This window comes from Myxine glutinosa, chromosome 5, assembly GCF_964187855.1.
Source record: "Myxine glutinosa chromosome 5, kmMyxGlut1.1, whole genome shotgun sequence".
In the NCBI taxonomy this organism is placed as follows: Eukaryota; Metazoa; Chordata; class Myxini; order Myxiniformes; family Myxinidae; genus Myxine; species Myxine glutinosa.
Genome location: NC_136265.1, coordinates 196,224,476 through 196,250,029, shown reverse-complemented (window position 1 = coordinate 196,250,029; position 25,554 = coordinate 196,224,476). Strand labels below are relative to the sequence as shown.

The following is a 25,554-nucleotide window of genomic DNA, read 5'->3' as shown; positions in this document are numbered from 1 at the left end:
ACACACACAGAGATTACTGGAATTATAGATAGACTAGGGCATGCCCGTACGTGGGTGCCCGTTCCTTGCCAAAAAAAAAAAAAAACGCTACCGGTACGCTCTACCCCGCCCGTACGCCCGTACGCCCGTAAACAAAAAAAACAACGCTCTTCGCTTCCGCCCTTCGCTCTGGGAGAAATAATGCGCATAAGAAATCGAGAAATTATTATTTTCTCCGGAAGAAATCGAATTACGAACCGTAATGGCGCACGCGCTCGGCTCGGCTCGCAACAACGCGTTCTGTGATTGGCTGCCGGAAGTGAAGTCTTCACTGTCCGGAAGGTCGCAAATCGCAGTTACGATGAATCGCAAATTAGTTTTATTTAGTTTTAAAACATAGTTTAACGGCAACATAGTTTTCCAACGTGAAATAAATGAATACGCTCTCAAATGTGCCGTCCGAGGCAGAGTCTGTTCGCCACGTTCGGCACACGTGATAGCTCGCTGCTCTCTGATTGGTTGAATCGTTTTTTGGACATAGCTCGGTAACTACTTGTCCGATTAATATGAAACCTTGAAAAGGCACATCCTCGGGTCCCCAGCAATATACCTGGCAAGTTTAAAGTATATCGGACCCGTGGTTGTCGAGAAACAGCGGTCACAGACATACATACATACATACATACATACATACATACATACATACATACACACAGAGATTACTGGAATTATAGATAGATGATGGTCGTCATGGAGCACCATAATCTGTGACGTCAGAGCGGTATATATCCGTTGGCATTTGCTTGGGGAAGCATTGGAGCTCGTGAGTTATCGAAGGGATTATAAGCCGATTTCAAACATTCGGATAAATCATTGTTATGGCTAAAGCCAGGCCATAAGAGTTTGTTACCATGGCAGCAAAGAAAAGAAATGACCGACCCGAGGATGATAATAAACATGACTGACTGTCACTGTATCATATACATACAGATCGGTTCTTACGCTTCCATGAAACATAAAACAATGTTTATCTTAGCACAAACCAAACGTACAGGGAGGTAACGTCACACTTTCACATTTGACCTTGTGATGGTGACGGATGCAGGTGTACAGACCCGTATCGCCCGACCTTTCCAAGGATGCTCAACAAATTTCAGAAAGGTCTGAATTAGCGGATGCGTCCAGGTATCAATTTTGGTTTTACATCCTTGAATGAACAGCGGATGCTTCCTGAGAAGCAACAGCTCGGAAACGTCACCGAATCTCCCGGTAATTTTGTTCGGAGGCAGCCATGTTTTGTGTAGGCCCAAGAGATACATGTAATTTATACCGAACTACCAAAGTTTTTTAAAGGTTTCTCCAAACACTTTCTTCTGACACTTACACGAATTGAAAGTTGCTACAAATGGTCCTGTGATATACATGTGTGTAGTACATCAATTTAGGCCGTCGTACATGACAGAGTCTTTTGTAATCCGGCAAATTGAAGGCCGGATTGAAAAGATTGATTACTTGAGGTGCTGGGCTGGACCAATGCTGTGTCCATCTTCCAGTTAGGAGCGAGGATCAACTTGCAGAAGAAGCAATCAGAGAGAGAGAGGAGGAAGGAGAAATATAGCGAGGGTAAGACTCTCACGTGAGCTCACCACCACCATGAGGTGCTACTTATCGTGATGGCAGCCATTTTTTCCACTCCTCTCTGTCTTGTCCAGCCCCTCCCTCTCCCAGGCACTGGTGAAGCAGGCGTGAAGGGGTAAGATAAATTTCCAGCCCTGAGATTCAAGACCAAATGAAGCGCACATTTCAATTACCAAGCAGCGACCCGCTTTTAAATTTTAACTGCCGAGCGGACGCCTCGCTTTCTGGCTCGGACGACCGGCCCCGCTCCTGCAGCACTAACGACCCCATGATAAGCGTCGTGGCTCCTTCCCGCCAAAAAAAGAAGGAAAAAAAAGCGGACGCTCCGGATCCCCGGGATAATGACGGCACCGTCCCGTTCTGCTTCGCAGCTGGGCCGAGCTGACCCCAGCATGGGACGGGCGCACGAATGCGCTGCCCGGCTCAATTAGTCTGTAATTGATTCACGGACCTTTGAGCGAGTCCCGCGCTTCTTTCTCACGTTGTCGACGAGGTGCGTTGTAATTCGAGGCTTTCTTCGACTCAAAATTCCCAACACTTCGGAAGAAATCTTACTATAATTCACCAAATGTCCGTCCGTCTGTCCGTCCGTCCGTCTGTTCCCAGGTACCGCAAAAACCGCTGAACCGACCGCTGCGATATTTTGGGTGGGTGATCCTGGGACCCCCTGGAGTAAAATAGGCTATATTGTTTTTCCAATTCCAGCTTTGGTCTCCAGCATTTTCAAGTTTGGACTCCCGCCTAACGTTATTGTCCCGGGTACCGCAAAAACCGCTGAACCGATCGCTACGATATTTTGGGTGGGTGATCCTGGGACCCCCTGGAGTAAAATAGGCTATATTGTTTTTCCAATTCCAGCTTTGGTCTCCAGCATTTTTTGGTTTGGACTCCCGCCTAACGTTATTGTCCCGGGTACCGCAAAAACGGCTGCACCGATCGCAACGATACACCTCCATGCCCGTGGGATTCCCACAGGTGACCCCACTAGTATAACATAAAGCACCAGACGTGCAATCGATGCTTAGCATTTTGTTATTATCACTGTAACGTGTCAATGACCAATAATTAACAAAAGCAACAAATAATCATAAATATCATAATTATTTAATTATGAGGATAAGTGTTAACTGTCTACCTGACGTTGATTCCCGACTCCAATAATAAACTGTGATGCTTTGCATATATGACGTCACAAAGTGTACCATCCTTCACCAAGATGGACATCAAGCCGGGGTATCCCGTCTGTCGGTGGACATTAGTGATGGCATGGTGTCTTTAGCGTAGAGTAGGCGAGTTAGCATGAAAGGTCAAGCCAATGGTTGGAGCATCCTGTCCGAGTCTGGGAGGTCGGTGGTTCTCGAACCCTGACCCAGTCATACGACAGACTGGTTCGTGATTGTTTAACGGTTAAAAAAAAAAGAAAAGCAACCATAGGTTGGTAACTATTGCACTGGCTTGATGGGCCGAAAGGCATCCTCCTGTGTTAAACTTCCTTACAAAGTTCCTCAAAAGGGTCTTGATGGATTCAGATGTGGATTCAAAACGTAAACTGTTCGATCAGCCTGGCAGAGGTATGTGCTCTACCGAGTGCCATTGTAGTTATAATAATTATTATTATTATTATTATTATCATTATTATTATTACACCCCACATGTAAAATGAAAAGTGCGGTTAAGCAATTGGGTCATGTCTGTACTTCCATCCACAAACATCCGTTTATGATCGAGGAAAAACTTAATTTAGATTCAATGTTTTAGACCTTACTGCTTCCTTGATCAGAAGAAGTCACCTGACCCACCTTGTGAACTTGGTGAATTGAAAAAACAAATCTGATCCATTGGTCCAGTGGACGTGCGAGTCTTTCTTTTAAGTTTCAAACAAGATTTAAATGATTAATAACAATATAATTACGATAATTGCAGTTATTATAACATAAGGGACAATCATGAGACACCCCTACCAAACACTCCATGTGAGAATACAGAGGTCATGGTTTCACCAGGAGACTTTTAATTAAAAAAAACACGAAAACTTTTTTGAAGATAAAAACTCCTTTGGGATAATAAAATAAATAAATAAATAAATCTGCTTGCACCCAAAGCTTTGCTCATCCGCAGGTTCACTTGGGGGCGAAATGCTTCGAGTATCCGCTCAGAGTCTCAGAGGTCGGCGGTTTGAATCCCAACCTTCAAAATCACCCAAAATACTTTAAAATGGTACGTGCTGCTTCCTTACTTGGTGCTTACTTGGTGCTTACTTGGTGCTCATCATTTACAAAGGATAGATAGAGCATGGACAAACAACCACAGGTTTGCAACCATTGCACAGACTTCCATGGGCCCAACGGCCTCCTCCAGCATTGGAATTCCTTGCAAGGGAACTCATACTATATTATACTGTATTATATTATATTACACTGTATTATATTATATTATATTACACTATATTATACAGTATTATATTATACTATATTTTATTATACTGGATTATATTATATTATACTGCATTATATTATATTATACTGTATTATATTATATTATACTGTATTATAGTACACTATATTATATTATACTATATTATATTATACTGTATTATATTATATTATATTATACTTTATTATATTATATTCTATTATATTATACGATATTATATTATACTATATTTTATTATACTGTATTATATTATATTATATTATACTGTATTCTATTATATTATACTGTATTATATCATATTCTATTATATTATACTGTATTATATTATATGATATTGTATTATATTGTATTATAGTATACTATATTATATTATACTATATTCTATAATACTGTATTATATTATATTATATTATATTATACTTTATTATATGATATTATATTATACTTTATTATATTATATTATATTATATTATAATGTGTTGTATTATATTATATTATACTGTATTATATTACATTATTTTATATTATATTATATTATACTGTATTATATTATATTATATTATACTGTACTATATTATATTATAATGTATTTTATTATTTTATATTATACTGTATTATATTACATCATGTTATATTATATTGTATTATACTGTATCATATGATATTATACTATTATATTATACTGTATTATATTATATTATGTTATACTGTATTATATTATATTATACTGTATTATATTATATTATACTGTATGATATTATATTATACTGTATTATGTTATATTATATTATACTGTAGTATATTATATTATGTTATACTGTATTATATATTATTATTTTATATTATATTATATTATTCTGTATTATATTATGTTATATTATACTGTATGATATTATATTATACTGTATTATGTTATATTATGTTATATTATACTGTATGATATTATATTATACTGTATTATGTTATATTATATTATATAACATATTATATATATTATATATTATATATACTGTATGATATTATTATATTATATATTATATATACTGTATGATATTATATTATACTGTATTATGTTATATTATATTATACTGTAGTATATTATATTATGTTATACTGTATTATATATTATTATTTTATATTATATTATATTATTCTGTATTATATTATGTTATATTATACTGTATGATATTATATTATACTGTATTATGTTATATTATGTTATATTATACTGTATGATATTATATTATACTGTATTATGTTATATTATATTATATTATACTGTATGATACTATATTATACTGTATTATGTTATATTATACTGTATGATATTATATTATACTGTATTATATTATATTATACTGTATTCTATTATATTATACTGTATGATATTATATTATACTGTATTATATTATATTATGTTATACTGTATTATATTATATTATACTGTATTCTATTATATTATACTGTATGATATTATATTATACTGTATTATATTATATTATATTATGTTATACTGTATTATATTATATTATAATACCCTGGTGTTGGGCTAGCGGCTAGGGTGCCGGCTTAGGATAAACCAAGGATCCTGGGTTCGTAATCCCGGTCGATCGCTGAATTAACGCCAGGGGGGTTGACTCAGCCTGTTCATCCTTCCGAGGTCGGCAAATTGAGTACCAGTTCACTGGTAATTCCCTGTTTGTCGTTAAAGGTGGCAAAAAGGGTTGGCGTCAGGAAGGGCATCCGGCCGTAAAACATTGCTTCAAAAAAGGGGACCGAAAAACAACAACAACCACGGTTCCCGAAAAAGGCCAACCCCCGCTTTGCGGGGAAAAATGGCCTCTAAAGGTGGTTATACTGTATTATATTATATTATACTGTATTATGTTATATTATACTGTATGATATTATATTATACTGTATTATATTATATTATGTTATACTGTATTATATTATATTATACTGTATGATATTATATTATACTGTATTATATTATATTATGTTATACTGTATTATATTATATTATACTGTATGATATTATATTATAGTGTATGATATTATATTATACTGTATTATGTTATATTATATTATACTTGCCTTCTAAAAGTAAACAATTCCTCCATACCTGGCAATAATACATTGTTTCAAGTGTTATAACAATACAGTACAGTACAAAATGTTCATAAAACCCACTAATCGAGGCCTTCATCGAGGAAACGTGAGCTTTTGACAATAAGTCTTAATAGACGATTCCTGCTGGAGCCTGAATACGGTATAATTTAAAGTTCCATCCTAAAGCAGCTGTTTCATTATAGTTTCATCTCCGGGAATTAAATAATGTTTGTACTTTTTGCTCGGTGATTTCAAGAAAGAATATAAATGAAGCAATTGCACATACAGCAGTTACCCAGCAATAAAATACGAGAAACCATCTGTGCTACACATTTCATTACTCCAATGCTTTAATAACTTTAAGATTAAATGGCCCGGATAGTCATTTGTTCCATCAAAATTAGGTTTATAGTGTATATGCTTAAAATGGAGCCACCTTCCCGTGTGCAATGGCTCGTGCTTCCAGCGCCGTGCATTCTGGGATACGGCTAGGTCCTGTTTAATAAGCGAATGGCACAATTGCATTGTGGTAAGAATATGCAAATCATTACCATGCTATGCAAGCAGCACAACAATTCTAGGGTATATTTCTCCGTTCTTGTATGTTGATGCATTCATTTCTTATTCATTATACAACGTAGATCGATGTATTTAACCGGACTAGGTGGTGCACGGTTTGAGCTTGCGCTCTGAGTATGGGAGGTTGGTGGTTCAATCCCAGACAGAGTCACTTCAAAAATTTTAGAAATCGTAATGACTACTTCCTTTTACGATGCAAAAAGCATAGAGCAAGTATAAAAAAAGCCATACGTTGGTAACTGGTGTACAGGCTTGATGGGCCCAATGGCCTCCTGCAATTAAATTTCTTGAAATTTAGCTAATTATTTAATTTACCCAGAATGTCTGGATGCTCCCTTACAACGAAAAATGTACTTAAAATGATTACTCCACTTTTAAATCAACGTCCTACAGAATCAAACAACAGTTTGAGAAGGCGAGGCGAACGCCCGCGTGACGCATCTCTCCATCTCGTACATGAGGGATCGTGTTGGTAATTTCACACGTGCTCGGCCTACCGTGAGATGCTGGAAGAGCCAGGCCCTCATGATGTTTGTAGCCACTTTGGGGAAGATTCCACGCTTTTTCTGCCGCTTCTTGTCCTTGTCGAGGTCATCATCATCACCCGTGCCCTCGGACGCGACGCTGTTGTCCATTCCGTCCCCTAAGGGTGAAATAATCCATCCCGAATTCACAAGGGTGCTTTCAGTCCATTCCGCAAACAAGCCTAATTTGCTTACAGATCACATCGTGGTTCATGAACGCAAACCGCAAACCACCGAAGGCCTTCGGTTTTAATACAAGGAAATGCAATGAATGAAGGAAAGGGTAATTGTGCCTCCCGTCCAGTCTTGAGCAGCATTCCAACCCGAAACAAGAAGTCAAACATTACGCGTTTCTGCTGACAAGTACCACGTGGATGGAGGGCACCTTTGGAACAGGTAAATATGAAGATTTAATCCTTGAAATGGGGGAACAGGAGGGGAATATTGGGGGATGAGATCGTGCATGTTTGTTTGACGATACATCGTCCTCCATGAGAAGCTACAGGATGAGAGTTTATGGATTGGTCGGGATTCAAACCCAGGCCAGATGGCTCAGAGAAGAATGTACATAGCTATCGGCTATCCTGCCAGGCCTAATTCTGTATTTCAATTGTGGCAAATGTAATACCATATACTTAGCAATAGTGAATTAATCCGACCATCTCCTGGTGTATTAACGAAGGTCATGCCAGCAAAGCAAAGCAAAGTAAAACTTCCTTGGAAATTCTCCGTATTCCTGAAGGTATACCCTAGCCCCCCGCAAATACCCCACTGGTTTTATCCTCCAATATAAATAAGCTAATTTCTAACTCCTTCAGTTCGTTCTACGGTAGAAATTTCAAACAGCGACAAACCCCGTGGTACTCCAACGGTTATCATCTTATATTCTGACATGAACTCATACATTCCAATCCCTGCTTCTTCTTTTTCAGCCAGTTGCTGACAGCTTTGGTTTGAGCAGGAAGCATCATTTAGCCCATTATTATTTACATGCCCATTATTTTGGTGTAACTCACCTGCTGCATCATAAACACCACTGTGTGAAAATCACAATATTAAAAACAACAACTGTTTGTAACTACTAATACACCGACCACAGAGGTTGTTAGGGTTAGGGTTAGGGTTAGGGTTAGGGTTAGGTTTAGAGTTAGGGTTAGGGTTAGGTTTAGGGTTAGGGTTAGGTTTAGGGTTAGGGTTAGGGTTAGGTTTAGGGTTAGGGTTAGGGTTAGGGTTAGGGTTAGGGTTAGGGTTAGGGTTAGGGTTAGGTTTAGGGTTAGGTTTAGGGTTAGGGTTGGGGTTGTTGTTAGGGTTAGGGTTAGGGTTCGGGTTAGGGTCTCTGTCTCCCTCTCCTCGTCTACCAGTCGTGCCACCACAATTTGGATGTCTGTTCGTCGCACTTAACCAATCAGCTTTACACATGGCAAACACCACGGATGTGATGGCACTGTCGGGTGCAGTTTGAGTGCAAGCATATTCCTTTTTGCTAGGATTCCTAATATAATACCTTAACATTTGTGCTGCATCTGGGGAACTGATTGTTATGCCTTTAAAATTAGTTTTGTATCAAAGTTCACACCGGTCATCCCTTTTGGGGCGTCCGTGAATGTAATTACAAAGGGGACCCTGGGAATCTGGGATGCTGCGTTGCTGAGCAGAAGATGCACCGAGACCATGCACCTCCCTAGGTCCAGGCCCCAACACGGCCCGTTATTGCTCGAAGAACAAATGACGAAGAAAATAATAATTTACACATTCGGTGAGGCTTATCACCTTGAGCTTGCTGGTCTTGAAGAAGATTCCATTATTGAACTAGAAGGGCACTCAGTAGAGAGTATACCTCCACCTGGTTGACCATCCATCTCCCAATGGTGAAGAATCACTTTAAAAATTAGACTATCCGGATCCAGATCTTCACCAACATCGAATGGATTCCTCCTTGTCACACACACAACCTCTCCAACAAGTTTCGCCCAAATCCATCCATAACTTTTTGAGATATCCTGCTATGTATCGTTTTTGGCCCGATCTCCCAATGGTGAAGAATCACTTTAAAAATTCTCGTAGCCGAATCCGAATCCGGATCTTCACCAAAATCTAATCATTTTGTCCATATCACATACGCTACATCTCTGCCAATTTTCGTCCCAATCCGTCCACGACTTTTTGAGATATCCTGTTCACAAACAAAGAAACAAACGGACAAACAGACAGGGGCAACTGTCTGGTAAACAGACAGGGGTAACAGGCATAACCTCCATCCACCTTTGGTGGCGGAGGTAAAGATACGTCCAAAATGAAATGCATGTGCAAGGTATATTTGGGATCCTTGTATACAATTTGGCCTAAACTTTGCATAAAATGGATCCCCAAACAGGAAAATAAACTATTTGCTGGAAAAAAGAAGGAAAACTAGAACGCCACCCAGTAGAGCGCATACTCCCGCCGTGGGTGGCCGCTGCTGAGCCCTATCTTCCAATGGTAAAAAATTCCTGGATCGGGAATAATATCCTGAACTTCACCAAAAACTAATCAATTCTTCCTTATCCCAAGTGCAATCATCCCACCAACTTTCATCCAAATCCGTTCAGAACTTTTCCAGATATCTTGTTCACAAACACACGAACACACACACGGACGGACACGATCGAATGCATTACTCCCATCGTTGGATCAGTAATCCGAGAAATTAATTTTACAATCAAAAATGTGCTTAAAAAAAATCATTATTCCAAAAATACTTGTTTATATTTTCGATCGTCCTCAAAAAGGTATTGATAAATAATCGGTTCCTCCGAAAGTGGTACCCTTTTATTTTCTCCGACACTTGACCTCAATTTTATTCATTTCGAGTATTCCCGAAATGAATAACCCGAATGCAAGAACAAACCCCAGCATAACTCGCCCTCAGGGAAAATAGATTATTGAAAAGTACTGCTCTGAGGGCAGGTGGGTAATAACACTTCGGCTATTGTAGCTACAGCTACATCAGGGTGAACCGATACACGCAGAATTGGGAACCACTCACGTCACGCTCAAAGAAGGCCTGCTTAACAACAGGGTCTATATAGGAAAAGGGAATGCAACCCAAATGCCTGAAATACTCGTGAGTGTGCCTCTGTTTCCAAAGGCAGAAGGATGACCCAGGTGACCCAGCACAAAAAAAAGTCGGGAATAAAAAGCAAACGTCCACTTGCATTTCATTGTCTGCCAAACGGAACGCTTCCACATTTCAATATCGACATCGCATGATCGACACGCGTTGGCTCCGTGCCCCATACCGTCCGCAACCCCCACTTCCTGAACCCAAGGCCAGGCACGACGGACGACCGCGAGGGCTTCCGTCCCGATCACTTCCAAGGCTCATTTGAACCAATCCATCTCCCGCCCGAGGATGCCAAAATTGCTCTGGTTCCTGTACGAGCGGCAAATGAGATCCCGCGTGGCAGGGAAAACGACAGCTGCAGCGGCCGAAGCACACCCTGGATGGTTTTAATGTTTACGGAAGCACAGCTGGACAATTCTTAACACGACCATAAAATTCAGTCTGGACCCCTTTGGAACATCACCAAATAAACGGTGCACCGCTCTACAAACAATGTGTGAGATAAATAAAATGCCATCACTTTCAAATGCCACTGATTGGTTAGTTCACTTTTCATGCTCTCGGTAGTTTGCAAATCTGATGCTGAGATTTTCCACCAATAATTTCTTTATTCATAAAATCCTCCCATGTTGCGCTCAGAAGCTGTTTTTATTTATGGATAGAAATCCTGTTTGGCAGGAAAGGTCCTCCCGGAATGTTTGGATGAAAAAAACGTATTTTTGAATATGGGAAGAGCACTGTGGGGGAATCAGCATGATAAACTTTCTGGAAAAATGCAACGTATATTGTATATTCCAGAGGTTTATAAAAACACATTCAAACTAACGAGGAGGAAAACTTAAATCCCAAACCAAAAATTATCAAACTTTAAGAATATAGTCCTTGGAAAATAAATAAATAAATAAATAAATAAATAAAGCACAATACGTAGCTCTGTTTGTGATGACCAGATAAGTCATGACACAAACGGAGGTTTGAGGTGTAAGAGGCATAGGTTACGTACATCCATGAAATTTGACCTCGACTTTTGTTTGTAAAGATCTTGACAAGGAACCATCCTCATGATACTTTGCAGCAACTTGTCAGTCAATTTGAACAGACAATATTTGCATTGAGCAGAAATTTCACAATTATTAGCTGCTCCACCCTCTCCACTACCCAATGGATCACAAACAAACAAGAAACATGATTACAGATAGTGTAAGATGGGGTAAGACTCCTTGCAAGAAAAGTAGGACAATGACTCTATCACCCCCCCCCCCCCCCCCCCCTCGCTTCCATTTTCGCACACACTACATAATATGCTACCGAATGGTTACATATCCAGTACACTGAATAAATGCTGAATGTCTGCAAAAAAAAGGATGTCTATCTCACGATATAATATACTCTCAGTGGCATAATGTTTAGAGCGTCCCCTCTGAGTCTTGGAAGTTGGTGGTTCGAACTCTACTCCAGCAGCACCAACTTTATGTAAAGAGTATGGCAGATCAAAATCATATATATATATATCACAGAAGCCTCTCCTCAGTGAAAGACACATGAAAGCCGCTAGGAGTTTGCAAAAAAGCACCTAAAGGACTCTCACACTGTGAGAAACAAGATTCTGTGGTCTGATGAAACCGAGATTGAACTGTTTGTTTGGCTTCCGTCTGGCCACTCTGCCATAAAGCCCAGATCGGTGGAGTGTTGCAGTGATGGTTGTCCTTCTGGAAGTTTCTCCCATCTCCACACAGGATCTCTGGAGCTCAACCAGAGTGACCATCGGGTTCTTAGTCACCTCTTACCAAGGCCCTTCTCCCCCGATTGCTCAGTTTGGCCGGGCGGCCAGCTCTAGGAAGAGTCCTGGTTTTTCCAAACTTGTTCCATTTAAGAAGTATGGAGGCCACTGTGCTCTTGGGAACCTTCAATGCAGCAGAATTTTTTGTAGGCTTCCCCAGATCTGTGCCTCGACACAATCCTGTCTCTGAGCTCTGCGGGCAGTTCCTTCGACCTCATGGCTTGGTTTTTGCTCTGATATGCATTGTCAGCTGTGAGACCTTATATAGACAGGTGTGTGCCTTTCCAAATCATGTCCAATCAATTGAATTTACCACAGGAGGACTCCAATCAAGGTGTAGAAACATCTCAAGGATGATCAAGAGAAATGGGGGGCACCTGAGCTAAATTTCAAGTGTCATAGCAAAGGGTCTGAATACTTATGTAAATGTGATATTTCCGTTTTTTCTTTTTCATAAATTTGCAAAACTTTCTAAAATCCTGTTTTCTCTTTGTCATTATGGGGTATTGAGTGTAGATTGATGAGGGGAAAAAAATGAATGTAAACGATTTCAGCATAAGGCTGCAACATAACAAAATGTGAAAAAGTGAAGGGGTCTGAATACTTTCTGAATGCACTGTATTTGAACCCCCTAACAGGTTGAACACCCTAACTTGACTGGGAAGCAAGGCACAGATCGAGTCTCACCACAGCAATTGCTGCACAACCTGTTAGCAACAAGTGTAGCCTGCGACGCTGATACATTGTGTCTGCCCTGCTCCTCGACAATTAGGAGGTTGGCAGTCAGGAACATTAAATTTGACTAAGGAAGCACAGAAACCCTATGACATGACACTGACGTCATGCACATAAATTATACCAACACATATATATATATATATATATTATATTATATATATATATAATATATATATATATATATTATATATATATATATATATATATATATATATATATATATATATATATATATATATATATATATATATATATATATATATATATATATATATATATATATATCGTCACGTGAAAAAGTAAGTACACCCCATGTAAAGTTTGACTTTTTCAACATATTTCAACATACAGCTATTTGAACTTCATTACAACAATATTGATAGATAAAGGTTATATAATATAACAAATATCATGAAACATTTACATTTTGTAGTCCATTGTATAATTTAAATAAACATAAATGGAAATTTCGCATGTGGAAAAAGTAAGTACACCCTTGGCTCTAATAGGTGGTATTGCCCCCTTTGGCAGAAACAACCTCAAGTAGGCGTTTCTTATAACTGTCTACCAGTCTCTGTCATCGACTGGGAGAAATTTTTGCCCACTCCTCCATGCAGAATTCTTTCAGCTGTGTGATGTTTGAGGGGTTTCTTGCATCCACAGCTCGTTTCAAATCCCCCCGCAACATCTCGATGGGATTTAGATCCGGGCTTTGACTTGGCCATTCCAGAACACTCCATTTCTTTCTTTTCAGCCATTCCTTGGTGGATTTACTGGTATGTTTAGGGTCATTGTCATGTTGCAAGGTCCACCTTCGGTTGAGCTTCAACTTCTCCAACAGATGACCTCACATTATCCTCAAGCATCCTCTGGTACAATGAAGAATTCATAGTGGATTCTATGATGGTGAGCCGCCCAGGCCCTGATGCAGCAAAGCTGCCCCAAACCATAATATTTCCACCACCATGCTTTACAGTTGGTATCAGGTACTTGTGGTCAAATGCTGTCTTTGGTTTTCGCCAAACATGTCTTCTGATACTGTGGCCAAATAGCTCCACCTTTGACTCATCTGTCCAGAGCACATTGGTCCAGAAGTGCTGGTCTTTGCTGAGATGTTCATTGGCAAACTTCAGTCTTGCCCTGATGTTCTTTCTGGACAGCAAAGGTTTCCTCCTGGCACACCTCTCATGCAGATCAAATTTGTGCAGCCTCTTTCTAATGGTACTTGTGCACTTTGACATCAACAGTGGCAAGAGCTACCTGTAGGTCCCGTGATGACATGCTGGGGTTCTTAGAGACTTCTTTCAGCATCTAGCGGTCTGCTCTCGGGCTGAACTTGCTGGGGCGGCCTGGCCTGAACAAGTTGGCAGTTGTTTTGAATCTTCTCCACTTGTAGATGATCTTACGGGCAGTCGAATGATTGATTTCAAATTGTTTGGAGATCTTTTTAAATCCCTTCCCAGACTCGTAGGCATCTATAACCTTCTTTCTGAAGGCCTCAGAGAGCTCTTTTGATCTAGGCATGGTGACGCCGCACACTTCAACAACAAAGAGCAAACCAAACTAAATGTCTGAGGTTTAAATAAGACAGGTTCCTCCAAGATCCTCTCTGACGATGTTCTAATCATTTGCACCTGAGCTGGTGCACCTGATTCTAATTTTAGGTATTTGAAGTAGTGATAAATGTCGGGGTGTACTTACTTTTTCCACATGCGAAATTTGCATTTATGTTTATTTAAATTATACAATGGACTACAAAATGTAAATGTTTCATGATATTTGTTATGTTATATCACCTTTATCTATCAATATTGTTGAAATGAAGATCAAATAGCTGTATGTTGAAATATGTTGAAAAAGTCAAAACTTTACATGGGGTGTACTTACTTTCTCACTTGACTGTATATATATATATCAATGCCCTGTCACATGTCACTAATAATTGGAGGAAACAAACAATCAACTCTCACCTGAAATTGGAGACAATTAGGTGAGAGCTGATTGGGGTTTCCCTCAATTTGTGTGAGGAGGGATATCAATAAGGCAGGGGTGGTTGGAGAGTGGAGGGCATTGGCTGAGGACAGAGGGAAGTTGAAGAGTATTGTGGTCAAAGCTGGAGAGAAGATTGTTAACATTGGACCTCACCCGTTATAAAGGTAAGAGAAGAAGAAGACAATCGTGACAAAGGGCCCGAAAAGAGTTTTGAACATTGTTGCATACAGGAAACACACATACGGACCGTTACCTCATATTTAAACTCGTGCTATCGTATAGGCCACAAAGGAGCAGTGGGGTACACTCTTCTGAAAAGAGCACCAAGACGTAGCGTCCACCATAGAGAGCAAAAGGAGAGAGATGAAGCATCTTAAACACATTTTGAGGCTAACAGTTACCCTGATGGTTTTGCCCAAAAGGAGAACTTATTCTGGATGCCCCCAAAGAACATTGTCACATCACAGGAACAAGTAAAAGGTTTTTTGTTTTACCTTTTATGCCAGTCCTGTGTCAAAGGATTGGGAGTCTTTTGAGATTGGCAGGAATGAGGATGAGTTACAAACCTGTATTCACCATCAAACAGGCATTGAATAAGGGCAAGGACAAACTCGTGTGTGTGTGTGCGTGTGTGCGTGCGTGCGTGCGTGCGCGTGCGTGCGTGTGCGTGCGTGTGCGTGCGTGCGCGTGCGTGCGCGTGGTGTGTGTGTGTGCGTGCGTGCGTGCGTGTGTGCGTGCGTGGTGTGTGTGTGTGTGTGCGTGCGTGCGTGCGTGCATGCGTGCGTGCGTGCGTGTGTGTGTGTGTGCGTGCGTGCGTGTGCGTGCGTGCGTGCGTGTGTGTGTGTGTGTGTGTATATATATATATTCAATTGAAGAGTCGAAAGACAAAGAAAGTGAACAAACAATGCATTAAGTTCATAAATGATGTGGTTCTGGATTACAAAGTCGGAGTTACAGAACTCCCTCCAATTCTGCTGATGAAGATGATTTGACATCAAACACAGACACGTGTTGTGCATTTAGCTTAAAATATTTCAATAAAAAAAGAGAAGTCCACTGTCTGTCTGAATCATCTTCTTCAATTACCATATTATTTTACAAATAAAAATATATCAATTAACTTCCTTGAGAACTCTTTTACAGACAAGCTTTTATAGAATGCGTAAAAAACATGATTATTATAACTTTCCCCTGACACGAGCACAGGTGGCCATTGTGTGCGGAGACCTCCTGTACGGTCGTGCACCCTTCCAATACAACGGCACATACATCACGCTGACGTTTCTTGATTGAAAAGGCCATCATGTGCCGGTTTGATCCTCCTATAGAAAGCAGAGTTTATTACTCGTTCTCAAGGACATAAAGCACATCCATGCGAGGGGTCGTATCAATAATTCACACCAAGAAATGTTCCTCTTTGTTCTTGCTCTCAACAAGGCTGCGGCCTGCAAAGTGACTTCTCAAAACGTTATGGCAACGAGAAGGGCAAGGATGTACACGTCGATATGAGGACAACCGATGCTTTCTGGAAAGACAAGGTAGTGGAGGATTTGGAGGATGGATTTGGAGTGGAGGATTTGGCAGTGGAGGAGAGACAAGGCAGTGGAGGATTTGGAGGATGGATTTGGCAGTGGAGGAGAGACAAGGCAGTGGAAGATTTGGAGAATGGATTTGGAGTGGAGGATTTGGAGTGGAGGAGAGACAAGGCAGTGGAGGATTTGGAGTGGAGGAGAGACAAGGCAGTGGAGGATTTGGAGAATGGATTTGGAGTGGATGAGAGACAAGGCAGTGGAGGATTTGGAGTGGAGGAGATGTAGGCAGTGGAGGATTTGAATGAAACTCATGACATTGTGGATGCTTTATCCATATAGAAGTGACCGTTAGTACATGACCTCGTATTGCCCTCCTTAGCTACCCGCAGCATCAGAAGGGAATCTGCCTCCCCACTGCCGCCCATTTCTTTTTGTTACTCCTTTCACGGGATTAAATCCGAGCAACTCCTCCACCCAGTCCCACCGCCATCCCGAAACTTTCCACACCAAGGGTCGTCCAAACCGCCTGACCATGCTCTGCTCTCCTCCCCTCTGTGCTCGGGATCAAAACGGCATTTAGCGAGTCAGGCCTGCTAAAAAGGCCATCCCAGCAGGAGCTTGGGCCTGTCCTTTGTCCCCGCTTCCCGTATTCAACTGCTGTGGCCTCGAACTCTCTCTCTCCCCCACCCGATGTCAAAGACGACTTCTCCAATATAGTTCGTATGAGCTTATTCTCCAGAAGCTGTCCTAAAGGCGGGAAAAAACTTTGAAAGACATTTACACTTTTATATATCAATTAAGGTCAATATACTTTTACCAAATTGATATGTTTATTGATCAACTTATTTTTAATGCCTGGAAGAGCATGAATGAGGTGCTCCATACTGTATAACACAAGCGGTGCAAAGGTTAAATTAATTTATCCACCAATCACTTCTAGCCAAGGAAAGCCGCATGAAGCAACCAGAAAAAGCGACACAAGGTAAGCCCTTTGCGATTTCAAAACCTACCAGGTCGTTCCTCTGCAGCTGCAAAACATTCACAAGTAGTACATACATGAGAATCTAGGCTCGAGCAAGAGCTACAACACAAAAGAAATCAGGACACAACAGAAAAAGGGAACAGCGGAAGAAAGGGGAAACACCAACAGCAGGGTGGAGGGAGAATATGGACGGAGACAGACAAACATTGGTTCTAAGGACCATCAAACAAGGGAGACAGACAAACAGACAAAAATAAATATATATATATATATATATATATATAGACACACTTTAGGTAGTTACAGCAGTTGAAAAGACAAAGTGAACGAAAAATTTGTAATAAACTCTGCTCCACCAACTTGAAACAAACAAGAAAGAGCAGACTTGGCCTCGGGCAACTTTTCATTGCGATCCACAAACCTCTTCAGGCCGATGCCCGCAGTTCCAGCAGACAGCAGCCCCTTTTTAAATAATCGAATTAGCATGTCATTTTTAGTCACGTGACAAAGCATGCAAGTCATGAAGATCTGAAAGTCTTGAGGAAGACTCTTGAATCGGCCTTGGCACTTGATGAAGGAAGGACCAAGCTGCGCAACCTCCTCCTGTCGTTCCCCTTAATTAATCCACTTATGTCCTTCTACTCATTCTTATTCAAACGAAAACACCTCGATAGGGTGCTGCATCAAATGCAAGTGAATTTTGATTCGAACAGTCCATTCTAAGAACCATCACAATTTTTTCCGTGTTTATTGAGGAACTCTTGATTGGATGTATTCACCTGATTTGCAGTTTAAAAAAAACAAGCATTCAGCAGGTCTTGGCTACGCACAAGGCCGAGGTCAACAGTTTCGTCTTCCTCTTAATTTCTCTATGAGTCAAAGATTTTGTAGGATGGATTTGTAGGATTTGGAGGATTTGGAGGATGGATTTGGAGTGGAGGATTTGGCAGTGGAGGAGAGACAAGGCAGTGGAGGATTTGGATGGATTTGGAGCGCAGGATTTCGTAGTGGAGGAGAGACAAGGCAGTGGAGGATTTGGAGGATGGATTTGGAGTGGAGGAGCGACGAGGCAATGGAGGATTTGGAGGATGGATTTGGAGTGGAGGACAGACGAGGCAGTGGAGGATTTGGAGGATGGATTTGGAGTGGAGGAGAGACGAGGCAGTGGAGGATTTGGAGGATGGATTTGGAGTGGAGGAGAGACGAGGCAGTGGAGGATTTGGAGGATGGATTTGGAATGGAGGATTTGGCAGTGGAGGAGAGACAAGGCAGTGGACGATTTGGAGGATGGATTTGGAGTGGAGGAGAGACGAGGCAGTGGAGGATTTGGAGGATGGATTTGGAGTGGAGGATTTGGCAGTGGAGGATTTGGAGGATGGATTTGGAGTGGAGGAGAGACGAGGCAGTGGAGGATTTGGAGGATGGATTTGGATTGGAGGATTTTGCAGTGGAGGATTTGGAGGATGGATTTGGAATGGAGGATTTGGCAGTGGAGGAGAGACAAGGCAATGGAGGATTTGGAGGATGGATTTGGAGTGGAGGATTTGGAGGATGGATTTGGAGGATGGATTTGGAGTGGAGGAGAGACGAGGCAGTGGAGGATTTGGAGGATGGATTTGGATTGGAGGATTTGGCAGTGGAGGATTTGGAGGATGGATTTGGAGTGGAGGATTTGGCAGTGGAGGAGAGACAAGGCAGTGGAGGATTTGGAGGATGGATTTGGAATGGAGGATTTGGCAGTGGAGGAGAGACAAGGCAGTGGACGATTTGGAGGATGGATTTGGAGTGGAGGAGAGACGAGGCAGTGGAGGATTTGGAGGATGGATTTGGAGTGGAGGATTTGGCAGTGTAGGATTTGGAGGATGGATTTGGAGTGGAGGAGAGACGAGGCAATGGAGGATTTGGAGGATGGATTTGGAGTGGAGGATTTGGCAGTGGAGGAGAGACAAGGCAGTGGAGGATTTGGAGTGGAGGATTTGGAGGATGGATTTGGAGTGGAGGATTTGGAGGATGGATTTGGAATGGAGGATTTGGCAGTGGAGGAGAGACAAGGCAGTGGAGGATTTGGAGGATGGATTTGGAATGGAGGATTTGGCAGTGGAGGAGAGACAAGGCAATGGAGGATTTGGAGGATGGATTTGGAATGGAGGATTTGGCAGTGGAGGAGAGACAAGGCAATGGAGGATTTGGAGGATGGATTTGGAGTGGAGGAGAGACAAGGCAGTGGAGGATTTGGAGGATGGATTTGGAATGGAGGATTTGGCAGTGGAGGAGAGACAAGGCAATGGAGGATTTGGAGGATGGATTTGGAATGGAGGATTTGGCAGTGGAGGAGAGACGAGGCAATGGAGGATTTGGAGGATGGATTTGGAATGGAGGATTTGGCAGTGGAGGAGAGACAAGGCAATGGAGGATTTGGAGGATGGATTTGGAATGGAGGATTTGGCAGTGGAGGAGAGACAAGGCAATGGAGGATTTGGAGGATGGATTTGGAGTGGAGGATTTGGCAGTGGAGGAGAGACAAGGCAGTGGAGGATTTGGAGTGGAGGATTTGGAGGATGGATTTGGAGTGGAGGATTTGGCAGTGGAGGAGAGACAAGGCAGTGGAGGATTTGGAATGGAGGATTTGGCAGTGGAGGAGAGACAAGGCAATGGAGGATTTGGAGGATGGATTTGGAATGGAGGATTTGGCAGTGGAGGAGAGACGAGGCAATGGAGGATTTGGAGGATGGATTTGGAATGGAGGATTTGGCAGTGGAGGAGAGACAAGGCAATGGAGGATTTGGAGGATGGATTTGGAATGGAGGATTTGGCAGTGGAGGAGAGACAAGGCAATGGAGGATTTGGAGGATGGATTTGGAGTGGAGGATTTGGCAGTGGAGGAGAGACAAGGCAGTGGAGGATTTGGAGTGGAGGATTCGGAGGATGGATTTGGAATGGAGGATTTGGCAGTGGAGGAGAGACGAGGCAATGGAGGATTTGGAGGATGGATTTGGAATGGAGGATTTGGCAGTGGAGGAGAGACAAGGCAATGGAGGATTTGGAGGATGGATTATGGAGTGGAGGATTTGGCAGTGGAGGAGAGACAAGGCAATGGAGGATTTGGAGGATGGATTTGGAGTGGAGGATTTGGCAGTGGAGGAGAGACAAGGCAATGGAGGATTTGGAGGATGGATTTGGAGGATGGATTTGGAGTGGAGGAGAGACAAGGCAATGGAGGACAGTCAAATTGTGTTTTATATTACTATCCTATTTTATAATGTTTAAGTTAAATTTTACACTTTGATGTTACTCTCAAAATGACGAAATGTTGATGACTTTATCAGCCATATTGTAGGTTTGAGGAGACGCATCTATTGGGCGTCACAATACGTCGAGTCAAAACGTATCAACAATAAGCTGGGGAAAGTAAAACTCGATCTCTTGAAAGAAAATCTTGATCACGTAAAACTTGACCGGTCTCCTCAGAAGCTTCATGAGTGCAAAGAGATTTTGAAATATATTTAACGGACAAGTACTCACTCCATTTGAACATCGAGCTGGAACTCAAGAAAGTAACTTTTCCTTGGATCGGATCGCACCGATTGCGCTTTTCGGTTTGTGAATATGATCTCGTCAATGTGTGCTTCACCCAAAAATTAGAACTTTGCCAGTTTGCCGATAATCTTCCCAACATGACACGATCTCCGCATAAGAACACATTCCACAAGCTCTTTGAACATTCCCAAAGCTGGGATGACACATCGATGCACGGCATCCGTTGCCTGGCAAAGCAATGGACAGGTAGGTTAAGGATATCGTGTACCTGTGGTTCATAGTTCACGAGCAGGTGTAGCCTGCGTTCCCCGGTGCTGTTCCAATCCTGTTGGCATTTTGAAGAAATGCATTTTATTTTCTATTCTTGTGGGGGCCTAAAACACTTCCCTACACCCACTAGGGAATTTGGCCGGGGATCGTTTAATATTACCTTTCACATACCTACAATGGTTTAGTAACGAGAGAGTGATTTTGAAAAATCCCCAAAAATCCAATTACTTTTTTCAAGATTAAACATTCCCGGAACCTCTAAAGTTTGACAAAAATCCGTTCAGCCATCTCTGAGAAAATGACACACACACACACACACACACACACACACTCACACACACACAAACACACGCACAGACAAACACACACACACACACACACACACGTGCACAAACAAACACACGCACAAACAAACACACACACATACATGCACAAACAAACAAACACACACACACACACACACACACGCGCGTGCACAAACAAACACACACACACACACACACACACACGCGCACTCACAAACAAACACACACACATACATGCACAAACAAACACACACACACACACGCGTGCACAAACAAACACACACACACACACACGCGCACTCACAAGCAAACACACACACATGCAGATACGCAAACAAACAAACACACACACACACACACACACACACACACACACACAAACACACATGCAGACACACAAACAAACACACACACACACACACGCGCACTCACAAGCAAACACACACACATGCAGATACGCAAACAAACAAACACACACACACACACACACACACACACACACACAAACACACATGCAGACACACAAACAAACACACACACAAACATCTCTCTTATAGTATAGATTCCAAAGTTATCGTTTCTTAGTTATTGGTTTGCAGTATACCTTTGAGTGATTCCTGATACACCTCAGATCTACTGGGATCTACTACACATCACATAGCATGTGTTTTTTATATTTTATGTGGGATTAAATAGAAATTCCTGCTACCAGTACCTAGTTATTTGTAGCAGCTACGCTATTGTTAAAAATTACATTTCCATCACTGTAATATAATGGTATTTAGCTGGTTTGTGCTCATTTTGCTGGCATTGAGTTTGGAAGGTTTGAGACTTTATATTGTTTTATTTGTTTTGTCAAGTGTCCTGTTTACTTTAAAGAGAAGTAAAACTTTTGATAGAAAATAAACATTACACAATAATTGATTGCCTTGGGAAGATCTATTTATTGTGGATGCAAAAAGGGGAGGAAAAGTGGTGTGACAAATGAAAAACTTGGTATCGTTAGGAAGGTCCATATCCAAAATGAAGCCACCATCAAATTATATGGCTGCCATTAGAGTCCCTGTATAAAGAGAGTTGCGCCATGCGCTGACCCGAGATTTCTGGTCACGTGATTTCGTGGCGCCATTTTGTGTCTAACTTCATCGTGCGTGAACGTCAGCTTGGTACGGGAATGTTGTTTATTGCCAAACAAAATGACTGGTTGTTCTGCTTTTGGTTGTTCAAACCAATCTGGGAAATATAAGATGTATAGATTTCCAAGTGATAAAGTCAGAAGACAAATTTGGGACATTTTTGGGAAATTAAACAAGTTATGGTGAATACGACGTCTTATCTGTGCTTTTCCATATCTGTTCGACTAGACGAACCGTGCACACTGCAGGTATTTTTTAAAGTTTTTTCTCTGTTTAATTACGGCTTGGCGCAGTCGAAAATTAAGTGTTAATTAAGTCGCCAGCTATGAAACATATTAATCGATCAGGCAATATCCATCAGAGTTCTGGGCAAGGGTGTAGTAATAAATGAACGTTTCAATCTTACTAGATGCCGATGACGTTGTCCTTATGTCAGAGACAGAAGCTGACTTGCAGCTTGTTAAATCATTACAATGGAAATTGAATATAAATGTCGATAAAACTAAAGTTGTACACTATAGAAATATGGCAATACCACGTACAGAATTTGTTTTAAGTGTGTTAGACTATATGTCGGCTGGAAGTCCTACACCGGAATTGCTCTCGGCACCCTTTAAAAAATATTGGATATGCCCACACTCCTTTCTAAAAGTTATTAAAATTCAGAGAACGACAGCATTGGTTTGTCTTACTTATAATGTTCGCTCTTATATGCAGTGTTGGCTTGTAATATGCATTGCCATACCACTTTTAATATCACCACACAGCTCTTTTTCACGGCAATAGCTGAGTTTTTGACAAAACAAATATCACCTGTATGTAATAATAAGACTAAATATGTGTAGTAAATTTTTTTTTAGCAGGTTTAGAATATATCACCCCATATCGCGAATGTACATGTATATCTAATCCGACACACTTAGACACAAAATGGCGTCCAAATTTGAGTTGACACAACTCTCTATATACAGGGACTCTAGCTGCCATGCAGGCAAGGCTCGCGAGGAGGGCCAAAGCCTTCTGCGCAGCTACATTAGCTGGTGGTGCCTTCATTTTTGAATGAGGGAGAGTGTTGATATACATACATACATATATATATATATATATTTATATGTACAGTATAGTAGAATGACACTCTGAGACGTCGCAACATCGAAAGATATGCCTCCGCCCACATTATTACATCATTATACATACTTGTACCAAGTTTGATTTAAATCCCTTCAGCTTTTCACAAGCATCACAGTTTTACCTGCCATGACTGACCTTTGACACCGAAATCGAATCAGTTCATCTTTGCATCATAATATGCACTTTACCAAGTTTGGTCAAAATCCCATCACTGGTTCACAAGTTAACGCAGTAACAGAATTTTTACCTGATGGGAACTCTGACCTCTGACCTCTTGAACACATAATCTAAGCTGTTTATCTTCACATCATTATAGATACTTGTACCAAGTTTGACATAGTTCTCTTTTGCCATTCTAAAGTTATTGCGGTAACGAAACCTATTACAGACTCTGAACTTCGACCTCTTGACCCCAAAATCAAATCAGCTCATCCTTGCATCATAATACATAGCCTGGTGTTGGCTTAGCGGTTAGGGTGCCGGCTTGGGATCCTAGGATCCTGGGTTCGAATCCCGGTCGATCGCTAAATTAACACCAGGGGGGTTGACTCAGCCCGTCATCCTTCCGAGGTCGGCAAATTGAGTACCAGCTTGGTGGGATGAATGATCCCCGGTTTAGGTGTATACCCTGGTTTAGAATAGGTACACCGTATCCCTGCGCATCGTAAGAGGCGACTAAGGGTTGGCGTCAGGAAGGGCATCCGGCCATAAAAACATTGCCTCAAACAGGGAACCATGATTGTCATGGGGCCTGCAAGCCTCAAACAGGGAACCATGATTGTCATGGGGCCAGCAAGGCTATCCCCTGCTCTAGTGGGGAAAATGGCCTTAAAACGATCATTCATTCATTTCATTCTTGCATCATAATACATACTTGGACCTACTTTGGTCAAAATCCAATTGCTGATTCACAAGTTATTGGGGTAACAGGAATTTTACACAACGTGAACTCTGACCTTTGACCTATGTCTCCTTGACCCCCAAAATATAATCAGTTCGTCTTTACAACATAGTATATACTTGGTCTAAGCTTGATTTAAATATCTCAGCTGTTCTCAAGTCATCCCAGTAAGAAACACCTATCATGGACGGACTCATGGATGGATGGACGGACAACCCAAAAAACATAATGCATCCGGCGACTTTGTTGGCAGAGTCATAAAACTGGCTAAACGAAGAAAAAAAGGAGAGATATGTTGAGGTTATGAAAGTTGTAAAAAAAAGGCGAAGAAATGGGAAAGGGATTTGAAAGGGAGGGGGTAAGAAGAGGTCAATAAAGGAGAACGTAGAACATGTGGGGGTGGTAAAATATTTCTGGCATATACGTAAACACTTTCCTGATTGGACTTACCCATCCATGGGCTTTGCCAAAGATTACATTTATCCTTTTGAAAAGGTTAGGAATAAAATGATTCAAAAGAACAAAATAGGAGATTTGTATCAACACCGTGATTCGGTTTACAATCCAGAAGGAACATAATGATTATAAACACCCGGCCGATTGCAATTGATCATCAAAGTCCCAAGCTTAGTGGCCGGTCTGGCCTCCAGGCATGGGGCAATGAGCAGAACTGATTAGCACCAAGCAGACTAACATGGAGGCTCCTAATGAGGCCCAATTCGTCTCTCATTAGCTCCTCAATGTCGAGCAACATTAGTGTCAGGGCGACAGGAACCATCTCCGTGCCAATGCTCCGCACACCGCTGTGATGCACAGAACGGTAAAAGCACTTGTTTTTGTTTTGTTTTGTTATTTTGATGACGATACTTCTTTGTTTTCTCT

The 25,554-nt window shown here is 41.2% G+C and overlaps 1 protein-coding gene across 1 annotated transcript in view; it reads right to left on the bottom strand.

Moving 5' to 3' along the window:
* The window catches only part of MEIS2 (Meis homeobox 2), a gene marked incomplete in the record, with an annotated part of 295,705 nt that overhangs the window by 141,658 nt on the left and 128,493 nt on the right, over nt 1-25,554 (bottom strand). Inside the window, 1 exon segment of the mRNA XM_078779325.1 lies at nt 7,239-7,384. Coding sequence (XP_078635451.1) covers nt 7,239-7,384 — 146 coding nt within the window.